The sequence below is a fragment of the Leptonychotes weddellii genome, chromosome 5, assembly GCF_054177405.1.
Source record: "Leptonychotes weddellii isolate Sample4059 chromosome 5, ASM5417740v2, whole genome shotgun sequence".
NCBI classification, from domain to species: domain Eukaryota; kingdom Metazoa; phylum Chordata; class Mammalia; order Carnivora; family Phocidae; genus Leptonychotes; species Leptonychotes weddellii.
Genome location: NC_138373.1, coordinates 61,666,351 through 61,692,159, shown reverse-complemented (window position 1 = coordinate 61,692,159; position 25,809 = coordinate 61,666,351). Strand labels below are relative to the sequence as shown.

At 36.7% G+C, this 25,809-nt stretch overlaps 1 protein-coding gene and 1 long non-coding RNA gene across 5 annotated transcripts in view; one reads left to right on the top strand and one right to left on the bottom strand.

The window, feature by feature from the left end:
* Nucleotides 1-16,875, top strand: part of EPC1 (enhancer of polycomb 1) — a 96,150-nt gene extending 79,275 nt beyond the window's left edge. For 3 of the 4 annotated variants that reach the window (XM_081820825.1, XM_081820822.1, XM_081820823.1), the window contains exons 6-15: nucleotides 481-640; nucleotides 1,684-1,860; nucleotides 1,943-2,032; nucleotides 2,113-2,261; nucleotides 4,031-4,383; nucleotides 11,775-11,893; nucleotides 11,974-12,060; nucleotides 12,880-13,021; nucleotides 13,363-13,726; nucleotides 15,489-16,875. In XM_081820825.1, the coding sequence (XP_081676951.1) occupies nucleotides 481-640; nucleotides 1,684-1,860; nucleotides 1,943-2,032; nucleotides 2,113-2,261; nucleotides 4,031-4,383; nucleotides 11,775-11,893; nucleotides 11,974-12,060; nucleotides 12,880-13,021; nucleotides 13,363-13,726; nucleotides 15,489-15,561 (1,714 nt within the window). In that variant the 3' untranslated portion in view covers nucleotides 15,562-16,875. The remainder of the gene's footprint in view (nucleotides 1-480; nucleotides 641-1,683; nucleotides 1,861-1,942; nucleotides 2,033-2,112; nucleotides 2,262-4,030; nucleotides 4,384-11,774; nucleotides 11,894-11,973; nucleotides 12,061-12,879; nucleotides 13,022-13,362; nucleotides 13,727-15,488) is intronic. The other variant, XM_081820824.1, reaches the window with a different exon arrangement.
* A 2,986-nt stretch (nucleotides 16,876-19,861) lies between these two features.
* LOC145721688 (uncharacterized) lies at nucleotides 19,862-20,720 on the bottom strand. The gene is made up of 2 exons (XR_014145529.1): nucleotides 20,216-20,720; nucleotides 19,862-19,952 (listed from the first exon to the last, which is right to left on the bottom strand). It is a non-coding gene; the product is annotated as an uncharacterized LOC145721688 (long non-coding RNA).
* Between the last annotated feature and the right edge of the window lie 5,089 nt (nucleotides 20,721-25,809).

Genomic DNA, 25,809 nt, shown 5'->3' with positions numbered 1-25,809 from the left:
TAACACTCAACCATTTGGCAAGGTACACAGTGACAACTTCAAGCCTCACTCTCCTATTTCCTAGTCAGTATCTCCAAAAAAAACCACTATTAAATTTCTCATAATTCATTTCAGGAAAATTAGTTTTATAGCACAAACAATTCAAATTAGCAGAAAGTTCCTCAGCACCATTGTAGGCATTAATTTCAACATCTCCACCAAATCTTTCACCCAAATTGGTAAGTTAAATTTCGAACCTTTATTTTTTTTTACCCCAGTCATGTATTTATGGTGCAAAGATAAAGCTATAAGCCAAAAACTAAACGGAAGAAACAGAAGGAATTATGTACTCTTTATTTTTAATAAGCGTTCAGCAAATTATCAGAGTTTAATCTTACCGTAAGTCTACTCAGTGTTTATAATCATATCTCAGATATTAATAGTCCTAGGTATTTACAGCACTAACTTTAACTTTTGCAGCTTTCTTTTTTATAATTTCAGGTATAATTTGGGTGACTACAATGGAGAGATCGTGTCTGAGGTTATGGCACAGAGACAGCCAATGAAACCTACTTATGCCATCCCCATCATCCCTATTAATAATAGCAGTCAATTTAAACATCAGGAAGCAATGGATGTGAAGGAGTTCAAAGCAAATAAGGTGGTAAATATTTTTGTGATAACAGTAGCTGATAACAGAATGGCGTTTTATCAGTAGAGTGAAAAAGAAAAATACATATAAACCCTACCGTGAAATATGCTGCAAAGTGAGCTTTTGATTCAAGACTGACCTGTCGATGCAACAGTAGGAATTATAAAGGGAGATACCGTATAGATGAACTTTTTAATAATTTACTTTTCCCAAAAAGAACCATAATGCCATAAACTACCTAAAACTTGATACAAATATTTAGCATATGTACACAACCATGATACTTGCCATGATCTTTTTCTTCCCAACAAGTATCATTTTTGCCTCTAACCTTTCTTTCCTATTGCATACTTCATACTTCCCCTACCTTTTGCTGTCTGTCCACCTGCATACATATTTCTAACATGCACCGTGTTCATCAGCTCAGTCACTCCTGCTTCTGTAATATATCCTTGTGTTGTCCCTGTTTCATGATTTCATCTCTTTATCACCTAAAACTGCCCAAATTCACTCCAGAAAGCCTTTATTGTTTAGCTACCAAATCCTTACTATTATTTTTGTAACACCTCCACAGTATAAGTTATGAGGTTTGCTTTGTGTGTATGTAAAATTGTTTGCATTATTATCTTCCCAAAATTGATTTGGTAACTCTTTAGAATAAATACTAGATTTCCCCCCCCCCTTTTTTTTATTCTCTTCTAGAATTTTGATAGAAAATTGAGAAAAAGGTACAGGAGCTAATGGTAAATACTAACTGCAGTTACAGGCTTTCAAAAGCTGAAGAACTTCTGTTCTCTTCTTTTACTTTAACTGAAACAAAATCTTTCATGAGATTATGTTTAGGTTGTAGGAACTTTATCCATGTTTCACAGAGACCAACCTGTAAGACTTTACAATATAAGATGACAAAACATAAGCATCTTATATAGCTCTTCTGAGTATAAATGACTTCGTTCTAGCTTCGTTCTAACTTCTTTTTAAAACTTACCCCAAACTGCAGGCTTGTTGAACGTGGTTTCTAGTGTTTGACTAATATTATGACTTTATTGCAGCAAGATAAAGCCGATCTTATCCGACCTAAACGTAAATATGAAAAGAAGCCCAAAGTCTTACCATCGTCTGCTGCTACAGCCCCTCAGCAGACGAGTCCTGCTGCACTGCCAGTCTTTAATGCTAAAGATTTAAATCAGTATGACTTTCCCAGCTCGGATGAAGAACCTCTCTCCCAGGTAAAGATACAAATTTCTCTATGAATATAGAGGAGAAATGGAGGAAGTCACATGTTTTGACTCACTTCATTTAATTTTAAAGGTTTTGTCTGGCTCTTCGGAAGCTGAAGAAGAAAATGATCCCGATGGTCCTTTTGCTTTCCGTAGGAAAGCAGGCTGTCAGTACTATGCTGTAAGTTTCAGGTTCTGTTTTTAAATAACAAACTGTTCACCTTTAACTGACAAAATAATTTGGATTTTTTTTTTTTTTAGCCTCACTTAGACCAAACTGGCAACTGGCCTTGGACTAGTCCTAAAGATGGAGGATTAGGGGATGTACGATACAGATACTGCTTAACTACCCTCACTGTACCCCAAAGGTGTATTGGATTTGCACGAAGACGGGTTGGGCGCGGTGGAAGGTAAGTGTTTCTGTATTCCTAGCATAGGGACAGTAGGGTAATGAAATCTAGAGCTTAAAGAGAAGGAATCCTTCTAAATAGCTTATTTGTTCCCATTTTCTGTTCCTAACTGATTTTTGACGAAAATACTTAAACGGCAAAAAGTTGTTTCAGAAGTTCTGGGAGAGGGGTGCCTGGGTGGCTCAGTCGTTAAGCGTCTGCCTTCGGCTCAGGTCATGATCCCAGGGTCCTGGGATCGAGTCCCACATTGGGCTCCCTGCTCAGCAGGAAGCCTGCTTCTCCCTCTCCCACTCCCCCTCCTTGTGTTCCCTCTCTCTCTGTCTCTCTCTCTGTCAAATAAATAATAAAATCTTAAAAAAAAAAAAAGTTCTGGGAGATGTTAGGAGAAAGGATTGAATAAGCTAAGAAATGTCATGTAGCTAGTACACTAAGTTGTTGAATTCCTCAGTGAAAAGGCTCCAGAAGGGGCACCTGGGTGGCTCAGTTGGTTGAGCGTCCAACTCTTGATTTCAGCTCAGGTCATAATCTCTGGGTCGTGAGATTGAACCCTGCATCAGACTCCGCACTCAGGGCTCAGCACAGAGTCTGCTTGAGATACTCTGCCTCTCCCTCTCCCTTTGCCCCTCCCCCCACATGCTCACTCTCTCTCTCTCTCTCTCTCTCTCAAATACATAAATAAAATCTTTAAAAAAAAAAAAAGACTCCAGGATCCATGCATGACTTGCCCTGACATCCCAGTTTTTCAGGATCTAATTACTCTTCTTCTTTTGTTTAAACATGATAGAACCCCTGTACACTCTAGATGCCTTTATGTGAGAATTTGTGTGGGAGGCAGGAAGGAATTACAGAACACATAAAAGTGAAGAAAAAGAAAGATATTCCCATGTAGGTGGAGGAAAAAAAAAGAACATAATATCAGGGTGCTTTCAGGAAGAAACCTAAGGATGTAATTTATAGTGAATTATGGCTTATACCTGTTTCTTTCATTTTTCAATTCTTAATTGCAGTTTTTAATCACTTAAACATTAGTTTAGAATTGTCTGGGCACTGAAATGTATTTTATTTAGTGCCTTTCCCCCCATCATTATGTTGCCATCAATAGTGGTGAAAATTCTGTATGTTGGCTATATTTTATTCTATACTAGCGTAGTCAATGTTAGTATTTTAAGATGGAAACATTTATAAGGTTTATATAAATAACATATATCCTCTAGAGTAGTGGATCTCAAATATTTTGTTGATAAGAAATTTTAATCATATAAAATAACCCAAAGCTCGCATACTTTTTACTGCTTTTCTCCTACCTCCCCCACCCCTGCAAAAAAAAAAAAAAATGAAGTTTTTGCATAATAGAGAACAGATATTTTATGAAGTGTTTTGGTGCTTTGTAATGGAAGTAAAAATCTTTGGTTGAAAAGCAGTTTGGAAAGAAAAATAGTCTCATGTTTTATCAATAACTTCTACTGGTAGACCAACTCCTAGAACTGTTAGTAGGCCATTGCTGATGTAAAATGAATAGTGTACCTAATTCTTTAAGGTGGATTACTCTCTTTAATCAGATCGTTATAAAGTAAAAGAACTTTTATCAGAAACTGAAAATTTACCCAAAAAATTTGAGAATTTAGCTTATAGGGCTAAATACTGAAATAATCAAATTTATAGCTTTTAAATATTTAGTATGAGATGGCTTTGGGGGAATTGGGAGGGTCTTTTTTAATAGTTCTTGAATAGCTATTTTACATACATGTTCCCTGCCTTATTTTTAATAGGGTCTTACTGGACAGAGCTCACTCAGACTATGACAGTATGTTTCGACATCTGGATTTGGAAATGCTTTCCTCTCCACAACATTCTCCAGTCAATCAGTTTGCCAATACCTCAGAAACAAATACCTCGGACAAATCTTTCTCTAAAGACCTCAGTCAGATACTAGTCAATATCAAATCATGTAGATGGCGGCATTTTAGGCCTCGGACACCATCCCTACATGACAGTGACAATGATGAACTCTCCTGTAGGAAATTATATAGGAGTTTAAATCGAACAGGAACAGCACAACCCGGGACCCAGACATGCAGTACCTCCACGCAAAGTAAAAGTAGCAGTGGTTCAGCACATTTTGGTATGTTTATTTGTTATGATGTACATTTCTATAGAAATGTCAGGTTCATCCATTTTCTGAATGTGGTGTATTATATTTAAGGCCAAAAGTCCTTTTCTCTCAAAATAATGAGAAAAAAAGGACCTAGGTTAAAGTATTTGAATTCTATTTGTACGTGTGTTTTCACTTAAACACACCCACATGCAAAGGTGATTTATTACTACTTAATGTATGGCATTTGTTTCCTGGATACACTCTGTGAACCCACAGTTCACAATTCAGCAATTATATTTTCATAGAATATGAAAAGAAAATGGGCCATTAATTGTTACTATTTTTTGCTTGGACACTTCTCTAGTCTTTTATTTAAACTGTTTAAAAGTAGACCAGCAAGTCAGTAGATGTGCAAAAGCCTTATCTACTGACAGTAATGCAGAATAATTTATAAGAGAGAAACTAATTTTTCAGAGAACAATACTTAAAGGATTATTTTAATTTTATAGGATCATTATAATTTTGGAAACATTTCCAGATAACATCTACTTTAGCATTATGGCTACATTGTGAAATGTGTCTAAAATAAATGCTGTCTTTTAAGTATTCCTAAAATTTTAGCTTTCTATTTTAAAGCATAAATCTGTGTTATTTGAGGCATGTAGGTTATAGAAATTCACTGTTAAAATTATGTTACCACAGATTTTTGTAAAGGTAATTTAAATACAGATTTTGAAGGAACTATAAAGATATTTATTGTGTCGCCCTAGTTATCTGGTAAGGCTACAGTTAAATCTCCTAATAAATATGAAAATGTGCTGCTTATTCTTAAAGATCTCCAGAAAAGGTTCCATAAACTAATTTACTTTGTGTCTGGAAAACAAGTACTTCTATGAAATGGAAGTCTTTAGCTCATAAGAAAAATAATCACATTTCAGAAGTCAACTAAAAGATAATCTAAATTATTCTGAGTCCTAACAGATTAGTATAGTCCCATTAATTTCAGAGTGTATACTATGGAGAGTCTGTTTCTCTTGGCTATTACAGTCTTAAAAATCAAAATAAAGAACTTTTCAATATGAGGGAGGACTTATATAGTGTGCGAGTGTAGAGATTTTAAAAGTATAAACTTGTAATATGTTTTCCCTGATAGATATTTAAGCTGTATAAATTCCTTGAGACTTCTTGTAGAAAACTGGCATGTTTCGTCAATCCCCCTCTTCTCACCCCTTAAAGTAGAGAACTTGAGGGGTGCCTGGCGGCTCAGTCAGTGGAGCATGAGACTCTTGATCTCTGGGTTGTGAGTTCGAGCCCCACATTGCATGTAGAGATTACTTAAAAAAGTAAAATCTTAAAAAAAAAAAAAATAGAGAAGTTGAATTGTATAACTACCTTTTAATGATCTTTATATAAATTGTTTTGCTATACTACATAAGTAAGCATTAATATCATGAAACTTACTTGATTTGTGTTTGCCAAAGAATATTAAAGAGTAAACATTGAACAAGTAGTATTACCAAAAGTTTAGCTGAAAAACAATTTTTAGTAACTGTGATTGTCTTTTTAATCATGTTCTCTTCCATATAATGTGATACAACCTTTAAAGAATGGGTTTATCAATTTTTTTGTTGCACATAATTGTTTTCAATTTTCCCTTAATTTTTACTAGATCTTTTGTATACTTAGAGAATAGATGCCTACAGATTGCTGTTGGGTAATGCCTTATTCTTTCCTATTTGTGAATATTCCAGAAACCTAAAGCTTTTCTCTTTATGCTCTACAAAGTATATTACAATAGAGTCCTATCATATGTACATTTAACTTAAGGGAATTCAACTATAGGCCCCTGGAGAAAAAAATAAAATTTTAATAGTTCAGAAGTTACACAGGATTCTAATACAATTCTATTGTAAGAATATATTGTCCAGAGTGGGTCACTCTGGGAATGGCAGAAGTGAAATCTGTTACTGTTGCTCTCTAAGTATCTGTGCTTCCATTGTCTCACATTCAGAGGTTAAGCATCTCACCTCCGTCAGTGTGATTGTAATTTTAAAGATAAATTTTTCCGTATAGCATGGCCCCCAAATACAAGCCTAACTATGTCATCTGGTACTCAGCCACAGAACCTGATCTAGTCTGATGCCAGAGGAAAAACTGTCTTTGCTGTGCTTATTAAAAGAGATACATCCGTCATGGGAGACTCTAAAGGAATTTTCAAGGCTTAATTTTTACTATACTGACTTTAGAACTTAGCCACTATATGAGATATGAGTCAATTGATATATACTTACTCTTCTGCTGCTTAAGCCAAATACTTTGATTTAGCCATTTTTTATTAGTCTGTCATTATTTTAAATATTTACACATATGCTGTGGCATAGTGTTGCCCTCTGGACTGATTTTCCTTTTTCTAACTATCACCTATAAGAGCCTATTTATTCTCATTTTCAAATAGGAAATTCTAAATGAGGATATCAGGAGCCCATTATTTTTAGTAAAGGGCCTGAGCTTTAACACACCAACTTTTGTAGCTTCTGCTGCTTGGAATTTTTTTGCTTGCTTCCCAGTCTTGGCCATTTTGCATAGTTGTATGGCCAGATGGCTAATAACCTGGTTAGTCAGGTGCTAGAGTGCTTGATCCTCTGGATAACACACAGCAAAATGACACAATGTTGAGGAACTTGGGAAGACTTAAACATACGTGTATTTAGAATTTCTAGGACTAGATTTTAGTACATATGAATAAATTCTGTATTTTTAATAATCGAGTTAATATGTGATTTGGACAGTTTCCAAATACAGTCTACTATTTTTTTTTTTTAATCTATAAAAGTACCTTTGAAAATTTAGTGTTTGTTCAGTGACTATTCATTTGCATGTGTTTGAGTTTGGGGGATATGACATGTCAGAATTAATACCTTTTTCATAATTAGAAAGAACTCTATAATTTAGAAAGACTGTAAATAGAAAAGTGATTTTTAAACCACCATTATATGTTCAGGATTTGAATTCCTAGTTCCCACTGAAATTTCATCAGCTTTCTAAATAATTTTCCTAAGCTCACATGTCTCTACTAAAGATTTGGTTTATTTTCATAAATTAGTAGGATATATGTAGCTGGAATGATATGTTCTTAAGTCTCAGGATCTGTAGCTTACTTTAATTAGTACATTTTACTTCATAAAATTTGTAGCATACAGTTTTCAAAGGAACTCTAGGTTCAAGCATTGGATATTTTCATGGTTAGATTTTTTAAATCTGTTGGGCCTTAATCCTTATCCAAGTGTGTTTCACATTTCAAAATTATATCCTTAGCAGGGTGTGAAGTAGCAGCCATAGTAGTAGAATTAATAGCTCTGTAGTTGTGTGCTGAAGTGCAAGATGATTTACAATAAGTGGAAGATTGGATCACAGATAATCTCATGTTCAAGTAATTTGCAGCCAGATGAATTCAGGTTCATTTATGTTTGGCCATCCAAGGAAATACACCATATTTTTCTTTTCAGATTGGATTTCTGGGTGGCTGATAAGTACTTATGAACCTCAAAGCTTATCATTCAAGCTTCCTGGTTAAGGGATCATACTTTAATACTCCCTGAAGTCATTTTATTTTATATTTCTTTAAAGTTACCTTTTCCTGTATTAAAATAATTTTCTGCCTGTGTACTGCTCAAAGAAATTTCTAATCAAAGGTTATCTTTTAAAATAGGTGCTTGGGTTTATTGGAGTTTTTTGTTTTTTGTTTTGGTTTTGGGTTTTTGCCTTTTTTTTTTTTTTAACAAAACGATGTACATTTTGGTAATCTTCCATCTATCTTTTCAAACTGGATTTTCAAATTAATTTTTTCCTAAGTACCTGTCACCCTCACCTACACCCACTTCTTTGATCATTTCCGTTGGTCTGCTCCAGCTGCAGGAATGTGACTTAGAGGGCGAGAGCCTGAACTATTCCAAGTATTGGGGTGTCGCACAGTAGTTTCCTGTCCAAGTGGACTGGTAACATCTTAGACTATAGCATCTAAATTTCTGCTCCAGAGAATTGTTAGCAACTACCAAAAAATGGTAGTTTCTGACCTTTGTCTAGACCGCTTAGGGAGGGCAGATTCAACAGTTTTCTAGATCAGGTTATTCTAGAGTTGGGAATCTTGCTTAAAAGTTTGTCCATCTATGAACAAAAGCTGCCTCCTTAAATTTATAGGTTCCTCTTTCGCCCTTAGAAACATACTGAATAAGTTTTCTTGCTTTCCAGCATCATAGTGTCCTTCAAATATGTGAAGTCCTGTTATGCTCCTTCCCTAGTCTGAGCTTTTAGTCATGTCCCTCACATGACTCTTCTCCCATACCTAGATTCCTGTCAGGTGCCGTATATATGGGGGTGTTTGGGTTTTTTTTTTTAAGCACTTGATTCATACTGTTGGGTACATTAAAAGTTTAATTATTTCTTGTAAATAATATTAAATCTAAAACAAACTTTGTCTATTTCTTTTTCATATTTAAAATTTCAATGGTTTAGGGGTGGGGTTCCCCCCCCTTCCACTACTAACTTTATCTGTGACCTCAGATGAAAGTTTCTTCATCTTTAGTGTGAAGTTGTAGGAGGAAATCACCAAGCATGCCTCCTGATCTAAAAATTTGAGGTTCTGTGAAATGCTTCTGATTCTAGGTTTGGTCATCTGTCCATCTTTATGTTAATTACAAACTTGACTACCACACCCTATCTGGAGGTAGACCTAGAACCGTAACACTTTCTACCTTGATAGAGATTAGGGAAATAACGGTTATCTTTATTTATTTCCACTTAGCATTTGATTAGACTTTGAATTATAATGCCTGAAGCCTTCTCGGTTTTCTGTATAAATAACAGTGTAAAACCCAGTTCAGATTGTATTTGCCTAAATTTATACCTTACCTTTGTCCAAGCTTTCCTACTTATTCATATAGCCTTTTGGATTGGAAATTTATTTCTCAGAAAAAATATAAAATCCTTTCATCACTTGGCTGAAAAGGGCTTTAGTGATCACCTAAATTAAGCTAAGTATGTTGGATGAACATAACTGAGCCCCAAAAGGTTCAGTTACTTGTCGAGGTATACTCTGCTAGTTACGATAGAGCTGAGAGCTAAAAAAAATCAAGGTCTCCTGGCCTCTAGACCCATGGTCTTTATTACCATCATTTTCTGCATATATGTTGCTTGGCATATGCATTTCTTGTAGATCATTTATGAAACATGTTTGAGGAAGATTTCATAACTAGACTCCAAAAGTGTAGAGATATTTCTAAGCAGTAGATTGACAGTAAGGATCTAAAATCATGATGAGCATTAGTCAGTTGCATTTTTATTTCTAAATCTTGTATTAGGAAGAAGTTAACAGTTGTTTAAAAGTGAAATTCACAAGACCCTCAGAGACCAGGGATTATAATGTTGACTTAAATTAGGGCGAAAATGTTTGGTACTTTTTTCCAAGTCAGTTTCTAATTTATTGCTAATTTTTTTATTAAAACGTACACAAACACAGAGTTCTATAATAATATTTTCATTCATATAAATGGAGTTTTTTTGTATATAGGTCTCCAGGGAATGCTAAATTATTGTTCTCATAAATATGTAATGACCTGACCTTGTAGAAATGATCCCTTTTTAAAAAAAAATTTACTGAGCATCCCCTGCTAGGAAATTCAAGATTTAGGCAACTCACTCAAACTTAAGAAGTTAAAATGTAAATCTCAAAAACATACTAGCAGAACTATTTAATAAATTAAGGATCTTTAGGTTTAAACAGTTGCTTTTTACGGATTTCTTAAAACATATAGATAAATGTTACATTAATTATATAAACAATCAGGGCAGCATTAATTTTTATAAATTTTCTTCAAGTTTTGATTCAGCACATTTCTATTATATGCAAATGGTCATTCTGACACCAACTTACTTTATGTCAGTGTTTAGTAGGAGTTAATCCTGTTGTCAATAAAAGTCATCCCTATAGTATTCAGATCTGAGAGTTACAACATAGTAGGAAAAGAAATGCATCAAAGGACAGATAACAACTAAAGTTTTTACAACAAGAAATTATGTTTTTGCTCTTATAGCCCAAGAACTTTAGTTCAAGTGTAAAGCCTGTGTAGACACTAAATTTCTGGGGTTTTCTTAAACATTATTTCAGAATTTTCTGATCCATTCACAATATGGTGGAATTTCTACCTAAACATTTTGCAGTGGTACTACTCAGGAAAGCTGTATCCTGGAAGATAACGATTCTTTATGAGTTATGAGTGAAAATTATAAAACTTGATGAAGTGATATTCTCAACTAAATTATTAAAATGCAATTAAAGACTACAACAAATTAGGTGACAGTGTTTTCAAAACAATAAAATTTAGACTGAGGAAGTTTGCATTGCATGATTTATAGATTCCCTGGTATTCAGGGATGCATGATAACCTTTTTTGTGTTTTGAAATAATTCTTACCCAAACATCACAGGTTTCTTAAAGAAGCCTTTAAAGTCAGATGTTGTGATTGTATGTGCCCTTTTTTTTTCCTCTTTTTAATTGGCAAAAATAAGAAAAAGAAAAGAAAAAGGTTTCCTTTTTAAAAACTGCACACACTTTTTTGGGGGGTAATAAATGAACATTTTTTTGTTTGTTTTTTTTAGAACTGAGCTCTCCATAGACAAACATAAGTAGCATAACACAGTGTCTTTCCTCAGACATCATTCTGTACAGTAAATCAACATAAACAACTCCGTTCTTATTGACTGGATTTTTTCCAGGTGGGTTAATTGGGTGGGGAAAATTAATTAACCTTAACATTTGGAGCCTCTTTTCTTCCTGTTAAAGGATGAGTTCTTTAAAAAAATAAAATAAAGGTAATAAACCAACAACCTTATATTCCATGTAGAGGGAATGTTTATGATGGCTAAAATTAGAAAAAATGTCGAACGATTAGTATTGATACACAGAATGTTAGGGATCGTCTGAATGCATTGGGACAGTAATATGAGTAAACGAGAAACCAGATGGTAATTAATCAGATTTCTTCTCAAGCTCAGTGCAAAGTTGAATTCCAAATATGTGGATTTAAAAAGCTGGATTACCTTTTTACACTGTCTAGCACAAGTGTCACAGCTTACAAAAATCATGGTTCTCAAACTTGAGAAGTGAGTTCTCTTTCCTATGTTGTTATAACTCGGGAAGTTTATAATTTTGTGTTGCTTTGAACTCAAGCCACTCCTGTTAAATGTGGTTGTAAAAATGCGGAATTTTTCCTATGGAAGTGATCTTTAGCAGGATCATGAGCCTTTGTCAGATGCTTTAATTTTGCACAAAACCTTTTTTAATGCTGAAATTTGTTTGGGTACTGTAAGATGTGTGTGCCCTCTGTGAGTTTTTATAAAGTGTCCCCTTGTTTTATGTTCAGCATTTACAGCCGAACAGTACCAGCAGCATCAGCAGCAACTGGCACTAATGCAGAAACAGCAGCTTGCACAAATTCAGCAACAGCAAGCAAATAGTAATTCCTCCACCACCACTGCACAGGTGAGGGATTTGTCTGTCTTATGATTATCCCTCATTGTTTCCCACCAGAGTGCATCTCTAATTACCAACTGTTGTCATAGAACCTTGCATCTAACCAGCAGAAAAGTGGCTTTCGCCTGAATCTACATCATAGCCATTCTATACAGGGTTTAGAAAGAACATTACAGGTGAGTATGGAAGCTGTTACCTCTGCTCCCTATTTTAAGAAGTAAAACTACAAAGCATAGTTAAATGAGATCAAGACACTGTCTTCCAAGTTTGTCCTGTAGTCTGTGAATTTACCTCTTTAATATATAATCTTCCCCCGCTCATTATCTTGGGTATTTTAATTATTATTAAAATTTATTTAAAGTTACCGTACTAAACCTCTTTTACTATTAAAAGAAATCACTTTTAAACCTCAGGCATGATAAACGTTTGCCGTTTAAACACATGTAAGGCTCAAAGGCTGAAATTTGAATCTCAGCATCTTGGAGGAAAAATTCATTTAAAAAACTCAAGGAGCCTCTTAATTTCTAGCCCAACTTATGATTATGATATTTTGTTACTTCTGTTCTAAAGGGATAGTTATCTTACTGTTCCAGAGGCACCTTCGTTTATATGTGTATATATGTGTAAGTTAGGTGAAAGAAGCTTACATAATCATTTTTCGTTATATGTATTTGCAAATCACTGAAATGTTTTACTAGTATATTTCTTGTCTGACACTTTGTGTCAGAGGTTTACTGTTTCCACATTCTAGGTTTCTTTTCATATTTGACTTGTCCATATTATATAGTGTCACATACGAAGATCAAAATTTATAATCCCTGAGTTCTTAGATCTCTTGAGCATTCTTCAAATTTGTGACTGTCAAAGAGATAAAGATATTTCAGTGGTTTGCCACTCTGGTTTATATTCAGACTACTGTGGTATACCTGTGTAGCTTTAATGTTAATTTGAGACCAAGCGATGCAGATTAGATTTGCTTTGTATTTTCTTTTTAGGGTTTTGTTTCCAAGACTTTGGATTCTGCTAGTGCTCAGTTTGCTGCTTCTGCTTTGGTGACATCAGAACAGCTGATGGGATTCAAGATGAAGGATGATGTGGTGCTTGGAATTGGGGTGAATGGCGTCCTTCCAGCCTCAGGTAAGGATAAAGACATTTAGGGGCGCCTGGGTGGCTCAGTCGGTTGAGTGTCCCACTCTTGATTTCAGCTTAGGTCATGATCTCAGAGTCGTTTGATCGAGCCCCGCAAGCCCCGCGTCGGGCCCCGCGTTGGGCTCCGTGCTCAGCAGGGAATCTCCTTGAGATTCTCTGTCTCCCTCTCCCCCCCCACCCCCGTGCATGCTCGCTCGCTCTCTCAAATAAATAAGCCTTTAAAAAAAGAAAAGGACAAAGACATCTAAATTGTTCTGATGTTTGTAACATGTATCTATAATAAACAGCAAAGTTGTACATTGTTTCAATGCTTCTTTCTTTTTCTCTAGGAGTATACAAGGGCTTACACCTCAGTAGTACCACACCGACAGCACTTGTACACACGAGCCCGTCAACGGCAGGTTCACCTTTGTTACAGCCTTCAAACATGACACAGACTTCAAGTTCCCACAGTGCACCGAGTCATCAAGGAACTGCTGCCAATTCTGCAACAACTCAGGTTCTGATTGGGAACAACATTCGATTAACTGTCCCTTCATCAGTTGCCACTGTAAACTCTATTGCCCCCATAAATGCACGACATATACCTAGGACTTTAAGTGCTGTTCCATCGTCTGCCTTAAAGCTGGCTGCCGCAGCAAACTGTCAAGTCTCCAAGGTTCCATCTTCATCCTCTGTAGATTCAGTTCCAAGGTCAGTAGTTATTTGAAGCCTAAAATGTTTGCAAAATATGAGCTCTAACTTAAATCCTCTGGCAGTGCTCGCTACTTATTTGCGTTTTTTGTTCTTTTCCTTATATACATTAAAAATGGATAGATGAGAATTCCTTGTTTATTCAAGAACTAAACAGATGTAATAATTCAATATTTGTTGAGAATTTGAATTAAATGATATGCTGAATATTGCATATGTGCTTTGGACGTCACTTTCTTAGTATAATAATAGTTTACAATGCTCTCATTTTCCGCCTTTGGGTGGGAGGAGTTCTCTTTAGAATGTTTCTTTTGTTCGTTTTCTTCCATAGCTTCTCATGTAAACAATTGATATAACCCACCTATGGCTTATGCTAAGCTGCTCTTAATAATGTAAATCATATAAAGGCTTACAGTATTAATGCCAGGTCAACTTCTACTCAAATCATTATTTTCTATGCAAATTTGTCTTGTTGGGTTTCAGTAGATGGTTTAGAATGTTTGCTCGGGCTCTCCTGTTTTAACTATTAATGGTAATTAGAATCCTGCTATTTACAAAGTACTGAAAGGGGAAACAAAAAGAGAAAGACAAAGGGGTTTTCAGTTTAGTTAGAAGACCAGCGTAAAAGTGTAAAAATTAAATAATGTTAACTGTGAATAATAGATGAAAATCATTCCTGTATTACAGAACATCATATCCTTATCAAATTAATTTATGTATAGGTTATGGCTATAATTTCAATATAAGGAGAAATCTTTTCATAACAGCAGTATTCTGGGAAAGTTCTACAAAAAAAGATCAGATTTGATCTTGGTTGGGCAGAAAAGAGGAAGAGAGTTGGAGAAACACAAATGTGTTCAGAGGTTAAGGACTAAACTAGTTTGTCTAGAGGTTTGGGAAGGTTAGTAGTTGAAGTTGGAATGGTAGGAGGAGGGCAGACTTTGGAACAGCGTGGGTGCCAAGCTGATAGGTACACTTCCTCAGCCAGGAGTGGCCCAGGATGGAGGCCCAGCAGGCTTTGCAGCAACGGACTGTAGCCTCAAGTTTCCAAACCCATGCATCCCTGTCTGCTTCTCAGCTTAAGTAATAGTCATCATCTGCTCCATTCAGATCCATTCTTATTAGCATTCTGGGCCTAGTCATAACTAATCAACCAGTTACAGTTCTTACTTAAATAGATAATACCTGGTTTTCATTTTTAAATCACTTATTTTAGTCCCTTTGTTTTAAAGATAAGGGAAATAAGATCCAGAGAAGTTAATGGATTTCTGCAAGCACACACAGCAGTGTAGCTGCTAGAACAGCTATGACCCTGGGCTGCTAATCACCAGCTCAGTAGCTGCTCAACTTCACATAACAAAGTCCTGACAGGAATGAACCTCAGTCACGTCTGCTTCTCTTTCAGAACTTTTATGAAAGGTTTCAAAGAAGAGGAAAGTGAAGCTGTATAGCCTAAAACTTGGGAATTCTTTATGTTTTTAACAGCTGGGTTGCTTGGCTGCTACTACAGTTTTATTGGTCACATAGCTGACCATGGAATTTATGGTGGGCAGAAGCCTGACTTCTGGTTGTATATTCCTGATAATAAACTACAAAGGCCCGTATTCCTCTACTTGGGTCTCATCCCCAAAGAGAGTCACATTTCTTCCTATTATTAAAAATAGCTCATTTTTTCATTGGGAAGATAGTCTTGATTTGTTGAATTATGTATTGTGTTAAATTTGTTGCAGATAACTAATTGAATTGAACTTTATTTCAACAGGGAAAATCATGAATCAGAAAAGCCAGCGCTGAACAACATAGCAGACAACACAGTGGCGATGGAGGTGACGTAGCTTCCTCAGGAGTGGAGCTGCGGCCTGGGGACTTGATTAGGTGCTATGCATCAGTAGCATTTTGAATGCAAGGGATGATGGAATGCAGCACATGCGTTTCTGTGGCAGCTGTGGGGACTTGACAGCAATGCTCATCTCTCATGCTTCAGTTTTTCTTTTCTTATTGTTAATAGGAAAAAATCAACATCTGTAAATTAAGAATACAGCAATTACCTGTACAGTACTGCATATTTGTAATACCCTTGTATATATGTTACTTGAATACAGAAATGTTCATTTGTGATGCTTTGCACTTGGGGGTGGGGGGTGGGAGGGAAATAAATTGCAACAAAGAGTGTGAGATGTGAGATTGTATAGAGATGAAGTGTCATCACATCATGTGCATGGTGCGGAACCTGCTGTTTTATCTATTTATTGTGCCGTGTTTACAGTTTTTTGTACACTGTACCTTCATTGGTTCCTGTGCTGTAGTAAATGTGTTAGGTAGCTGTGGACTCCTTGGTATTTTGTAAATGGTATAACATAACTTGGTTCCCCTCTGGGTCCCTGAGTTTTCTGTGTATCATGTGAAAAAAAAAAGTGGTGACATACATACAGAATTTTACAAAAAAAAAAAAAAGGCATCAGTTTTTAAAAAAAAATGGGGAATGTACTGTTAAATGGGGATCTTCCTGGTCTACTATCATTAGGACAAGTAACAAGCTAAAAATGAAGTCTCTTGAATCTTCCCATCCCCACTTGCCCACAAAGCTGTGGGTAGTTTCTGGTACTTAAAGCACTAATGTTATGTTGCTGCTCTGCAAACAGCCCAGTAGTCCCATTTCCTTCCACACCAAAAAGTGTTAAATCAAGTATGCAAATGGAGTCCTTACAACTGGAGTTTATGTTGTCTTGCCCTTTTTTTAGCACAAAAAAAAAAAATTGTACTTTTTTATTGTCGAATTGTTTAAAAGACTTCATTCTTTACTTGTTCTTACAAAAAGGATATAAGGGAGAAGAAATGCAGTAATTGCTGTACGTGTATCATCATTCCAGTTTCTAAAAACAGCCAGCCAGCTTTTTTCCTTTTAAGATTCTCCAGAAGGCTGCAAGGCCAGAACCACAAATATCGGGTGCCTTCCTTTGGAAATATTTGACCTCTCTTCTGTGAAGAGAATGGTACTTAACAGACTACTACTAGTGCTTTGTCAGTACCGAAGTCTGAATGCCCAGTCCAATGGCATACATTATCCTTAAGGTTTTTAATCCCACCTGGAAAAATTGTGATAGAATTCTCACAAAATAAACCCAGGGCATTACATGTTGACAAACTAATGTGTAGTGGTCTTTTGCTTTTATTTCCAACCCAAGAACTTCTATGTGACTTTAATTAAAATCACCCAGTAAGGTGGGGGGGGGGGGCATGGGAATGAGAGTGATGACTTTAAGTTCATTTTTTTCAACAATTGAATGATTACTATGCTTAGATCCTAGAACAGTGGGAAAAAAAGGCCTGCCCTCTTGGAGTTTGTAATCTGATTGAATGATGAAAACAAAATAAGGTTTAAATTGTATTACGGTAAGTATTAGGGAAAAAATTAATGTAAGGAATGGGGAGAAGCTGTGCTAGGGTCGGGTGGAGGTTTCAGTTTCAAGCAGGGTGGGCAAGGAAGGGCTCACAGACGTGGTTAAATGTGATCAGAGCCTTGAAGCTGGGGGGAGAGCACGCCAGGCAGAGAGGTTTAAGTACAAAGATCCCGAGGTGGGAGGGTGCCTGGCTTGCTAAAGGAAAGGCACTGTGGCTGTGCAGAGGGAGGGCCTGGTAGGTGATTTTAAGGCCTTTGGCTTTTCCTCTGAGAAAGGAGTTTGAAGCAGAGAAGTGGTGTGATCTGAACAGGTGCATCCGACTTTGGTGTTAGGATTGACGACGGGAAGCCCAGTGAGGAAGCAAATCCACGAGAGAGACAACAGTGACAAGGATAGTAGGGATACCGTAGTGGGCCCATGGGCTGTCTAAGCAACAGAAATTGGTAAGAGGCCAAAAGGGAGTTCCAGGCAGGGCTTTACTGGGGCTTGTGCTCGAGCACAAAGGAAAGAATCCTCAGGCTGACTCCCCAAGGAGAGATCATGGAGAGTTTTTTAAAGATAAAGAAACTTAGGTGGGTAAAGAGTGATGTCTCAGCATGTAGAGGCAGGGACTTATTAGCACCTGTGCAGCTAAAAGTCATGCTTCTTCAGGCATCATGTACCTAATTAACATGTTAAATCTCAACCCCTGGGCATGGTTTTTATGTATTATAATGAGGAGGAAAGTTGGTGAAATGTCAGCGCTGGGGTCCATCTTTGTGCAGGCTGGTTTGGTCTGGTCTTTGCCTGTCTTTGTAGTAAGCGGCCTCCTTTTGGTAAGCATCCTCCCTCCACATTTCTGCAATAGTCTACTCAAGAGACAGAGTTGTTTTGTTTTGTTTTTTCCTTGTAGAGGTGGCCTAGGGATGCTGGATTTCACGGTCAACTTTGAGGGGACCCAAGTCCAGTCCCTGCTCTGTGTCAGTAGTGAGAAGTAGTTGGATTCTCTTCATATTTTAGAGGTCAGCCCAGTAAATTTTGTTCACTGAATAGATGTGAGGTACATGAGAAAATGAAGATATGAGGATGACTCCCAAGTTTCAAGCCTGAGCAACTGGCCGCAGTTGGAGAGCACTGTGGAAGGAGTGGGTTTGGGGGAAGCTCAGTTTTGGCCTGTTAGGGATCTCTGTTAGAGATCCAAATAGAGTTGTTATGCAAGACGTCGCATATAAAATCTGGAATTTGGAGGAGAGGTCTGGGCTGGAGATCAAACCCTGAGAGTTCTCTTCATAGATTAAGTTTAAAGCCGTGAATCAGTGAGATCCCCAAGAGAGTGGGATTAAATCTTGGTGTAACAGATATAGCTATCACTAATTGCGTGTTTTACAGTTACTCTTACGTTTAAGAGAATTCCCTGTCTCAAAGGGATAGATTTCCAATTTATATAACTACTTGTCTTTATTCTGTTCTACATTCTTTAAGGAGAAAAGACAAAAAGCTGCCTTTCAGTGCTAGTGGCTGATCAGTGTGACTAAAATTCAAACTGCTGCTTTAAATGTACTCAAGAATAATTAGGATTAAAATTTCTAAACAAAGTCTAGCAGAGAGAGTGAGGGGCTCCTGAAGTCCCCTAGTAATGCCTACTGTTCACGGGCAAATTTAGAAATGGATTGAGGAACAAGAAAATTAGTCTTCATCAAGCATACCCAGTTAGGGATTTGAAACGAGTCTTGCAATGGGGTAGAGAAGTGGCAGATAGGCAAGTAATCCACATCCATGTGGCACTCACTCCTTCATTTTAGCATACCGGAACTGAGATGCGGAGAGAATACTAATTCATATTGTTCACATTTTAAAATAATGAAGTTTATTCAAAATGGAGACTTGCTCAGCCTCTTAAGTTTCTTGCTATTTTTCCATGGACTTCATTACCAAGTTTATAATAGCCAAAAGTGAAGGATAACACAACAGAAGAATTTAAACACTAAGATCTTCGAGAAAGAGAGAAATAGGTCATCAAGGGAACTTTGACATCTAGTCTAGTCAGTAACTATCGTTTATTGAGTATTTACAATGTAACATCCTATGCATAGTAATTATTTAATCCTTACAATAATCCTTTTACATAGATGCTAGGATTATCACCATCTCACTTTGTGAGATTCACACAAAGTTATACAGTGAGTGGCAGTCCGGGATTTGAACTCATCTGCCAAATTCCAAAGCTGTTGCTATTTGCTTCCCCCTACTTAGTGGCTAAGCCCAGAAACAGATTTCTAACGTAATTTCTTAGTAACCTTTGTTCCTGTTGTGCTCCTAAAGAACTGCTGATTTTGTTAGTCTGGTATTTGTTATGCTTTTGTTCGTTTCATGAGCAGAAGCCCAAAACACCTCCCAAACTGACTTTTTACCTAGATAGAAATTTTGTCTCTTGAAAAGGACTATGTAAATAGCGTTTTCTGAGCTCCAAATTGAAGAGTTTCACGTATAATATGCTATAATATTAATGTGTATTATGTTACAGACAGGTAAGCAGGATTTCACACCCCTCACTAAGAGCAGATCTACTTGTATCTGTTTTATATATTAATGTTCTTTATAAAATATAAATTCAACAAAAGGATTCTGTTTTTAAAAAGTTCGAAAAAACAGCAACAGAGAAATAGACAAACAGCACACTGATGCAACAAATATTTATGAACTGTGCCAGGCACTATTAGATGTTAGGAACCCATCAATGACTAAAGTCCCTACCTTCAATGTTGGTAACATTTTCATAGGATATGCATCGATCATCATTGGAAGAACCAGATGACAATTCTAATATTTTCTCACAAGAGTGTATTCTGAACAAATTAGGCACAGACGAAAAAGAAAGTTTCACATAGGCAAATATATAACCATGCATTTTGAAAGAGAATCCAGTCTTAGAGAATAATCCACCCTCCTTTTATAGTTCTATAAAACAAAAGGGGGTTAGTGCGTAGGACTCTTAGTATCACAGAGCATTCATCTTTACTGAAGACTTTGTTGCTGACCTCATGTATCAGTTACCTGTGGCTGCCATAATAAATTACCAAATGATGGCTTTAAAACAACAGAAACTTACTCTCTCACAGTTCTGAAGACCAGAAGTCCGAAATAAGTTTTTGGTGAGCTGAAATCAAGCGGTCAGCAGGGCCATGCTCCCTTTGCATGCTCTAGGGGAGGATTTGTTTCTTGCCTCTTCCAGCTTCTGATGACGGCCTGGCATTCCTTGGTCCGACGTGGCAGCCCTCCAGACTCTGTCCATCTCTGTGTTCGCATTTCCTTCTCCTGGGTGTGTCTGAACACTGCCTCTGTCTCTTAGAGTACACATGCAGTTGCTTCTAGGGCCCGCCCACATAACCCAGGATCAACCCTTCATAGGCCTTAATTTAATCACCTCGTTTGCCATATAAGGTAATATTCACAGGTGCTGGGGATTAGGACTTGGACATATATTTGAGGCCACCCTTCAACCTGCTATACTCTGATACTTTTGTGGCTCCAAATATCCTACCAAAGGATAGTAAAAAAGCAAAACAAAGTTTACCCTTGTATCAAGCCATTGTTGTAAGTAGCTAGAATTGATTTTTTTAAGATTTTATTTATTTGCCCGAGAGAAAGAGAGAGAGCACAAGCAGGGTGAGCAGCAGGCAGAGGGAGAAGCAGGCTCCCCGCTGAGCAAGGAGCCCGATGTGGGACTCGAACCCAGGACCCTGGGATCATGACCTGAGCCGAAGGCAGACGCTTAACAACTGAGCCACCCAGACATCCCTAGAATTGATTTAAAAAAAAAAAAATTCTGGTTTGTCTATCTCAAGAAAAAAAGTCCTCAGGTTTCCTGAAAAAGCATCTAGAAAGATCATGGATATAAGAGAATTGTATTGTGGATAGACTAAAAACATTGGTCTCTAGTCTGGAAAGATAAGACAATCTATGACTACAGTCATTACGATAGATATACAGAGAGTGAGCATTGATTTTGTTCACCAAATATTGAAATTCTAGAAAACGAGAGCCTCCCAACCTCACACACACACACACACACACACACATCTGATTCTGGGAAAATATGATTGGAGAAAGAATTTTGTAAGCTTACAGTGAGTGAATTTAAGGTATCAACTGTGCTTAGAAGTTAGCTAAATTAAAAAGTTCAAAACAGTTTTAATGAATGTAATAAAATTGGTATGCTGTTACGGTCAAACTAGAGATTCTCTAAGATAGATCTTTATTCCAAGGTAGCCATCATAAAACCATCTAATTTCCCTTAGACTAATCTGATTTGACTCAAGCCAGATTTATTATCACTTGAGCTCTTGACTCTAAACTCCATGCCTGTGCAATTCAATATGCTAACTACTAACCACATGGCAACTTAAGTGTAAATTAATTAAAATTAAATAAAATTCAAGATTCAGCTCCTTAGTCACACTAGCCACATTTCTAATCCTCAAAGGCCATTTGGCATAGTAGCCACCATATTGGACACATTTATAGTACTACAGAAAGTTCTATTAGACAGTGATGTTCCAAAGCCATATATATATATATATCTCGATCATTTCCACTTGGGTGTCTTTTAACACACTTCAAACTCAGTATGTTCCACACTAAAGTCATCTTTCCTCTTCCTCCTCACCCCTAAAGAATCCACATGTGCAATTTGGTTCCTCTCTACTGTTCTCTATCTTAATAAATGGCACCACCATTTACCCATCTTACTGAGCGAGAAACCTGAGATCCTTATTTTTTTTCCCTTCTACCTAACCTCCCACATTGATCAGGCAAAAATGATTTTTAAAAATTCCTATATGTATCAATTGGTATACTTTTTTCCATCTCTACTACTGCCACATTTGTTCAGACTACCTAATTTCCCTACTGGACTATTGCTGTGGTTCCCTAACTGCTCTCCCGGCTCCCAGTCTTAATTCTAAACCTTTCCCCCATCTCATTCTGCTGCCGAAGCATTCTTTCTAAAACTCAAATCTGACTATATTGAATACTGTTGGAGGTGAGTTCCAAACTTCTTCACATGGTTTACGAAAACCATCTTGGGCCATTTTCCCCTTCACATTTTCTACTCCAGCCCTAATAATAGCTAAGTTATTGAGCACTTAACCGAGTCCCAGCACTACTCTAAGCACTTTGTTTGCATTATCTCATGTAATCCTCGCAACCAAGGCCCCTAGGTATGTATGGTTGTACAGGTTCTGCTACTATGACCTATGTGGTCTCATGTAAATGGCACACTCCCAACTCTCCACTGCACAATTTACAGATGAGAAATTACAACTTACAGATGAGAAAGCAGCCTACCTCAGGTCAGATAGAACTCCAAACCATTTTAACTCCTGAGTCCACATAAGTAACGGAAGGCCATAATTTAAATAACAGTCTAGCTTTAACGAAGACAAGCGTGAAGTATTACATTTGTGAATAAATAATACAAACCATATGTAGAAGATTGTGCTTTCAAAGCTAAGAGCTATAAAAACCAAAGAGGCTTCACTTCTAGGAAGAAATACTCCCTCTTTCTTCATCAGATTAGAAGACGGAAGAAATTCTTACAACTGTCCACCCTTTTCTAAAGTGGAGCAGCAAACCTTTGTGCTACTTGTTGGCCATTCCAAGAAATTTGATAGTTTAGGCATAAATGACATCCTAATAGTTTGATTATTATGAATTTGGGGCCTGAACTTGTGAAAGCCAAAAATTTTAAAAGATACAATTATTAAATCTCATTTAGTAAAACCCAACCTTATGTTTTAGTAGTTTTAAAATTTTTGTGGAAATAACAAAGTACTTGGTCCATAAAATCAATGTAGGACATTCAGAGAGTTTAAAATCACAAGTAAAAACTAACCTTAGTCATGTACAAATGAGTATTTTAGATCTTGGCAAAATTAGAGTGAAGACGTAAAGCTGGTTGTAAACCAATTTTATTAACTCTAATTTGTGCGAAAATTCAGTTATTCAGCAGGAACATTATACGAACTGTGCTGCACTATACATTATAAAATCCATATTTCTAAATCAAACTGTTAGAGTCTTTAAATTTTGCTTAAAAACTCTGAATATGAGCTTCTAATTGTGGCCAAAATGGAGTAACAAAGATCAGATTTACTCTCTCGCCTGAAACACAAAACTGAACAAAGTACATAAAACACTCATTTTTAGGTATCAAACATAGGCAACAGAGGATAGTGAGCTCTGAGAGAGAGGAAACAAATGAGGTGAGTTGTGAGGGGGACACTGCAGGGAGGAGGAACTCAGAGCCTAGCAGTGTCACAGAGTTGAGGAGATGGAGCTAGAAGTCCGAGGTCAAGGGCCTGAGTTCACTGAACAAGTACCACAGAGTGCTGAAAAGAAAGACACCACCAGAGATTTGCAGAGGTCCTCTCTGATTATTCAGTTGTAAACATAACAATGTGTGTGTGTGAAGAAACTGCACAAGGATGAGAAAAAGCCACCAGAAAGATTTACAGGCAACAATTCTTAAAGTTTAGTCAGGGCTGGGAGCAGTTTTTGTACTTACTGGCCACAGAGTGGAAACCCTCATAACTCATGAGGCCTCAGGCAGAGTACTCAGAAGGTTATTGCCTCAGTAGTAGGACAAATTAGACTGTCTGCTCTGGATCTGCCTAATAAATCAGAAAAGCTAACTTCAAAAGAATCAAATCATTTCCAAGTAATCTAACTACTTCCCAAAACAAAGCTCAAGAATTTTTTTAAATACAAAAATTTTTAGGGGCGCCTAGGTGGCTCAGTCAGTTAAGCATCTACTTTCAGTGCAGGTCATGATCTCAGGGTCCTGGGATTGAGCCCCACATTGGGCTCCCTGCTCAGTGGGGAGTCTGCTTCTTCCTCTCCTTCTGCCCCTCCCCCTGCTCATGCTCATTCATATGCACGCTCTCTCTCTCTCTCTCTCTCAAGTAAATAAATAAAATCTTAAAAAAATATATTTTAGCACCCCACAAAATAAAACTCACAATTTCTGGCATCCAATTCAAAATTATCTGGCATGCAAAGAAGTAGTAGGGAAATACAACTCAATCAGGAGAAAAATCACGTGGAAGAGTTCTAAATGGCACAGATGAAAGAATTAGTAGATAAAAAAATGTAAAATCTATTATAACTATATTTTATATGTTTCAGAAGTTACAGGAAAACTTGAGCATAATAAGTGCAGACATTGGAAATACTAAAAAGACTCAAATAGAACTTCAAGATGTGAAAAATAAAATGTCTGATATGAAATTAAGAGTAGATTAAATACTGCAGAAGAAAAGACTAGTGAAATTGAAAACACGGCAATAGAAGCAATCCAAAATAAGACATGGGTGAAGAAAAGATTTAAAAAAAAAAATCGATCAGCTGTGGTATAATTTCTAATATATACGTAATTAGAGAATAGGAAAGACAGGAAAGGAGGGCCATACTTAAATAATGATCAAAACTTTCCCAAATATGATCAAAAGAATTCACAGACCTAAGAAAATCAACAAGCCACAAGCAAAAAAGAAGAAGAAAGAAAATTCACCAAATTCACCAAAGCATATTATTAAAAAAATTGCTAAATATCATTGATAAAGAGAAAAAATTTTAAAACTAGTAACAAAATAAATAGAACAACTAGAAAAAAAACCACGGATAAACAAAAATAAGAATGACAGCAGAAATTCATTGGAAGACGTGAAAGCTAACAGAGGAGCAATATCTTTATTGAACAAAAAACAGCCTATCAATCTAGAATTCTATACTTAGCAAAATTACCTTTTGAAAGTGAAGGTGAGGGGCACCTGGGTGGCTCAGTCAGTTAAGCATCTGCCTTCGGGTCCAGTCATGATCCCAGGGTCCTGGGATCAAGCCTCGCATCGGGCTCCCTGCTCAGCGGGAAGCCTGCTTCTCCCTCTCCCATTCCCCCTGCTTGTGTTCCCTCTCTCGCTGTGTCTCTCTCTGTCAAATAAATAAAATCTTTAAAAAAAAAAAAAGAAAGAAAGAAAAGAAAGTGATATACAGACATACAAAATTGTCAGACTTCATCACAAGCAGACATCCACTACCAGAAACATCAAAGCATTCATTGAAGCAGATGAAATATCAGACCAAAACCTGGATGTATACAAATAAAGAACATTAGAAATGGAAAATATAGGGCACCCAGGTGGCTCAATCAGTTAAGTGTCCAACTCTTGATTTCTGCTCAGGTCATGATCTCAGGATTTTGAGATCAAACCCCAAATGGGGCTCCATGCTCAGCATGGAGCCTGCTTAAGATTCTCTCCCTCTCCCCTCTCTAAAAAAAAGGTTTAAAAAAAAGAAATGAAAAATATGTATGTACATATAAAAACCCCTATTCCTTATTTTTTAAGTCTTTTTAAAAGATAATTGACTTTTTGAAGCAAAAGTAACAGTGTATTATGGCATTATAACAGAAAGAAAACGTATAACAATAGCACAAAGGTCATGAGTAAAGAGTCTTATGCTATACTTGAAGTGGTATAATATCACTTGAAGGTAGACTATAATAAGTTAAAGATGTATACCAGAAGTCCAAAAGCAACCACTGAAATAACAAAACAGAGTTATAGCTAATAAGCCAGTAAAGAAGATAAAGTAAAATCATAAACAATATTCTATTGACCCAAAAGAAAGCAGAAAAAGAAGAAAAAG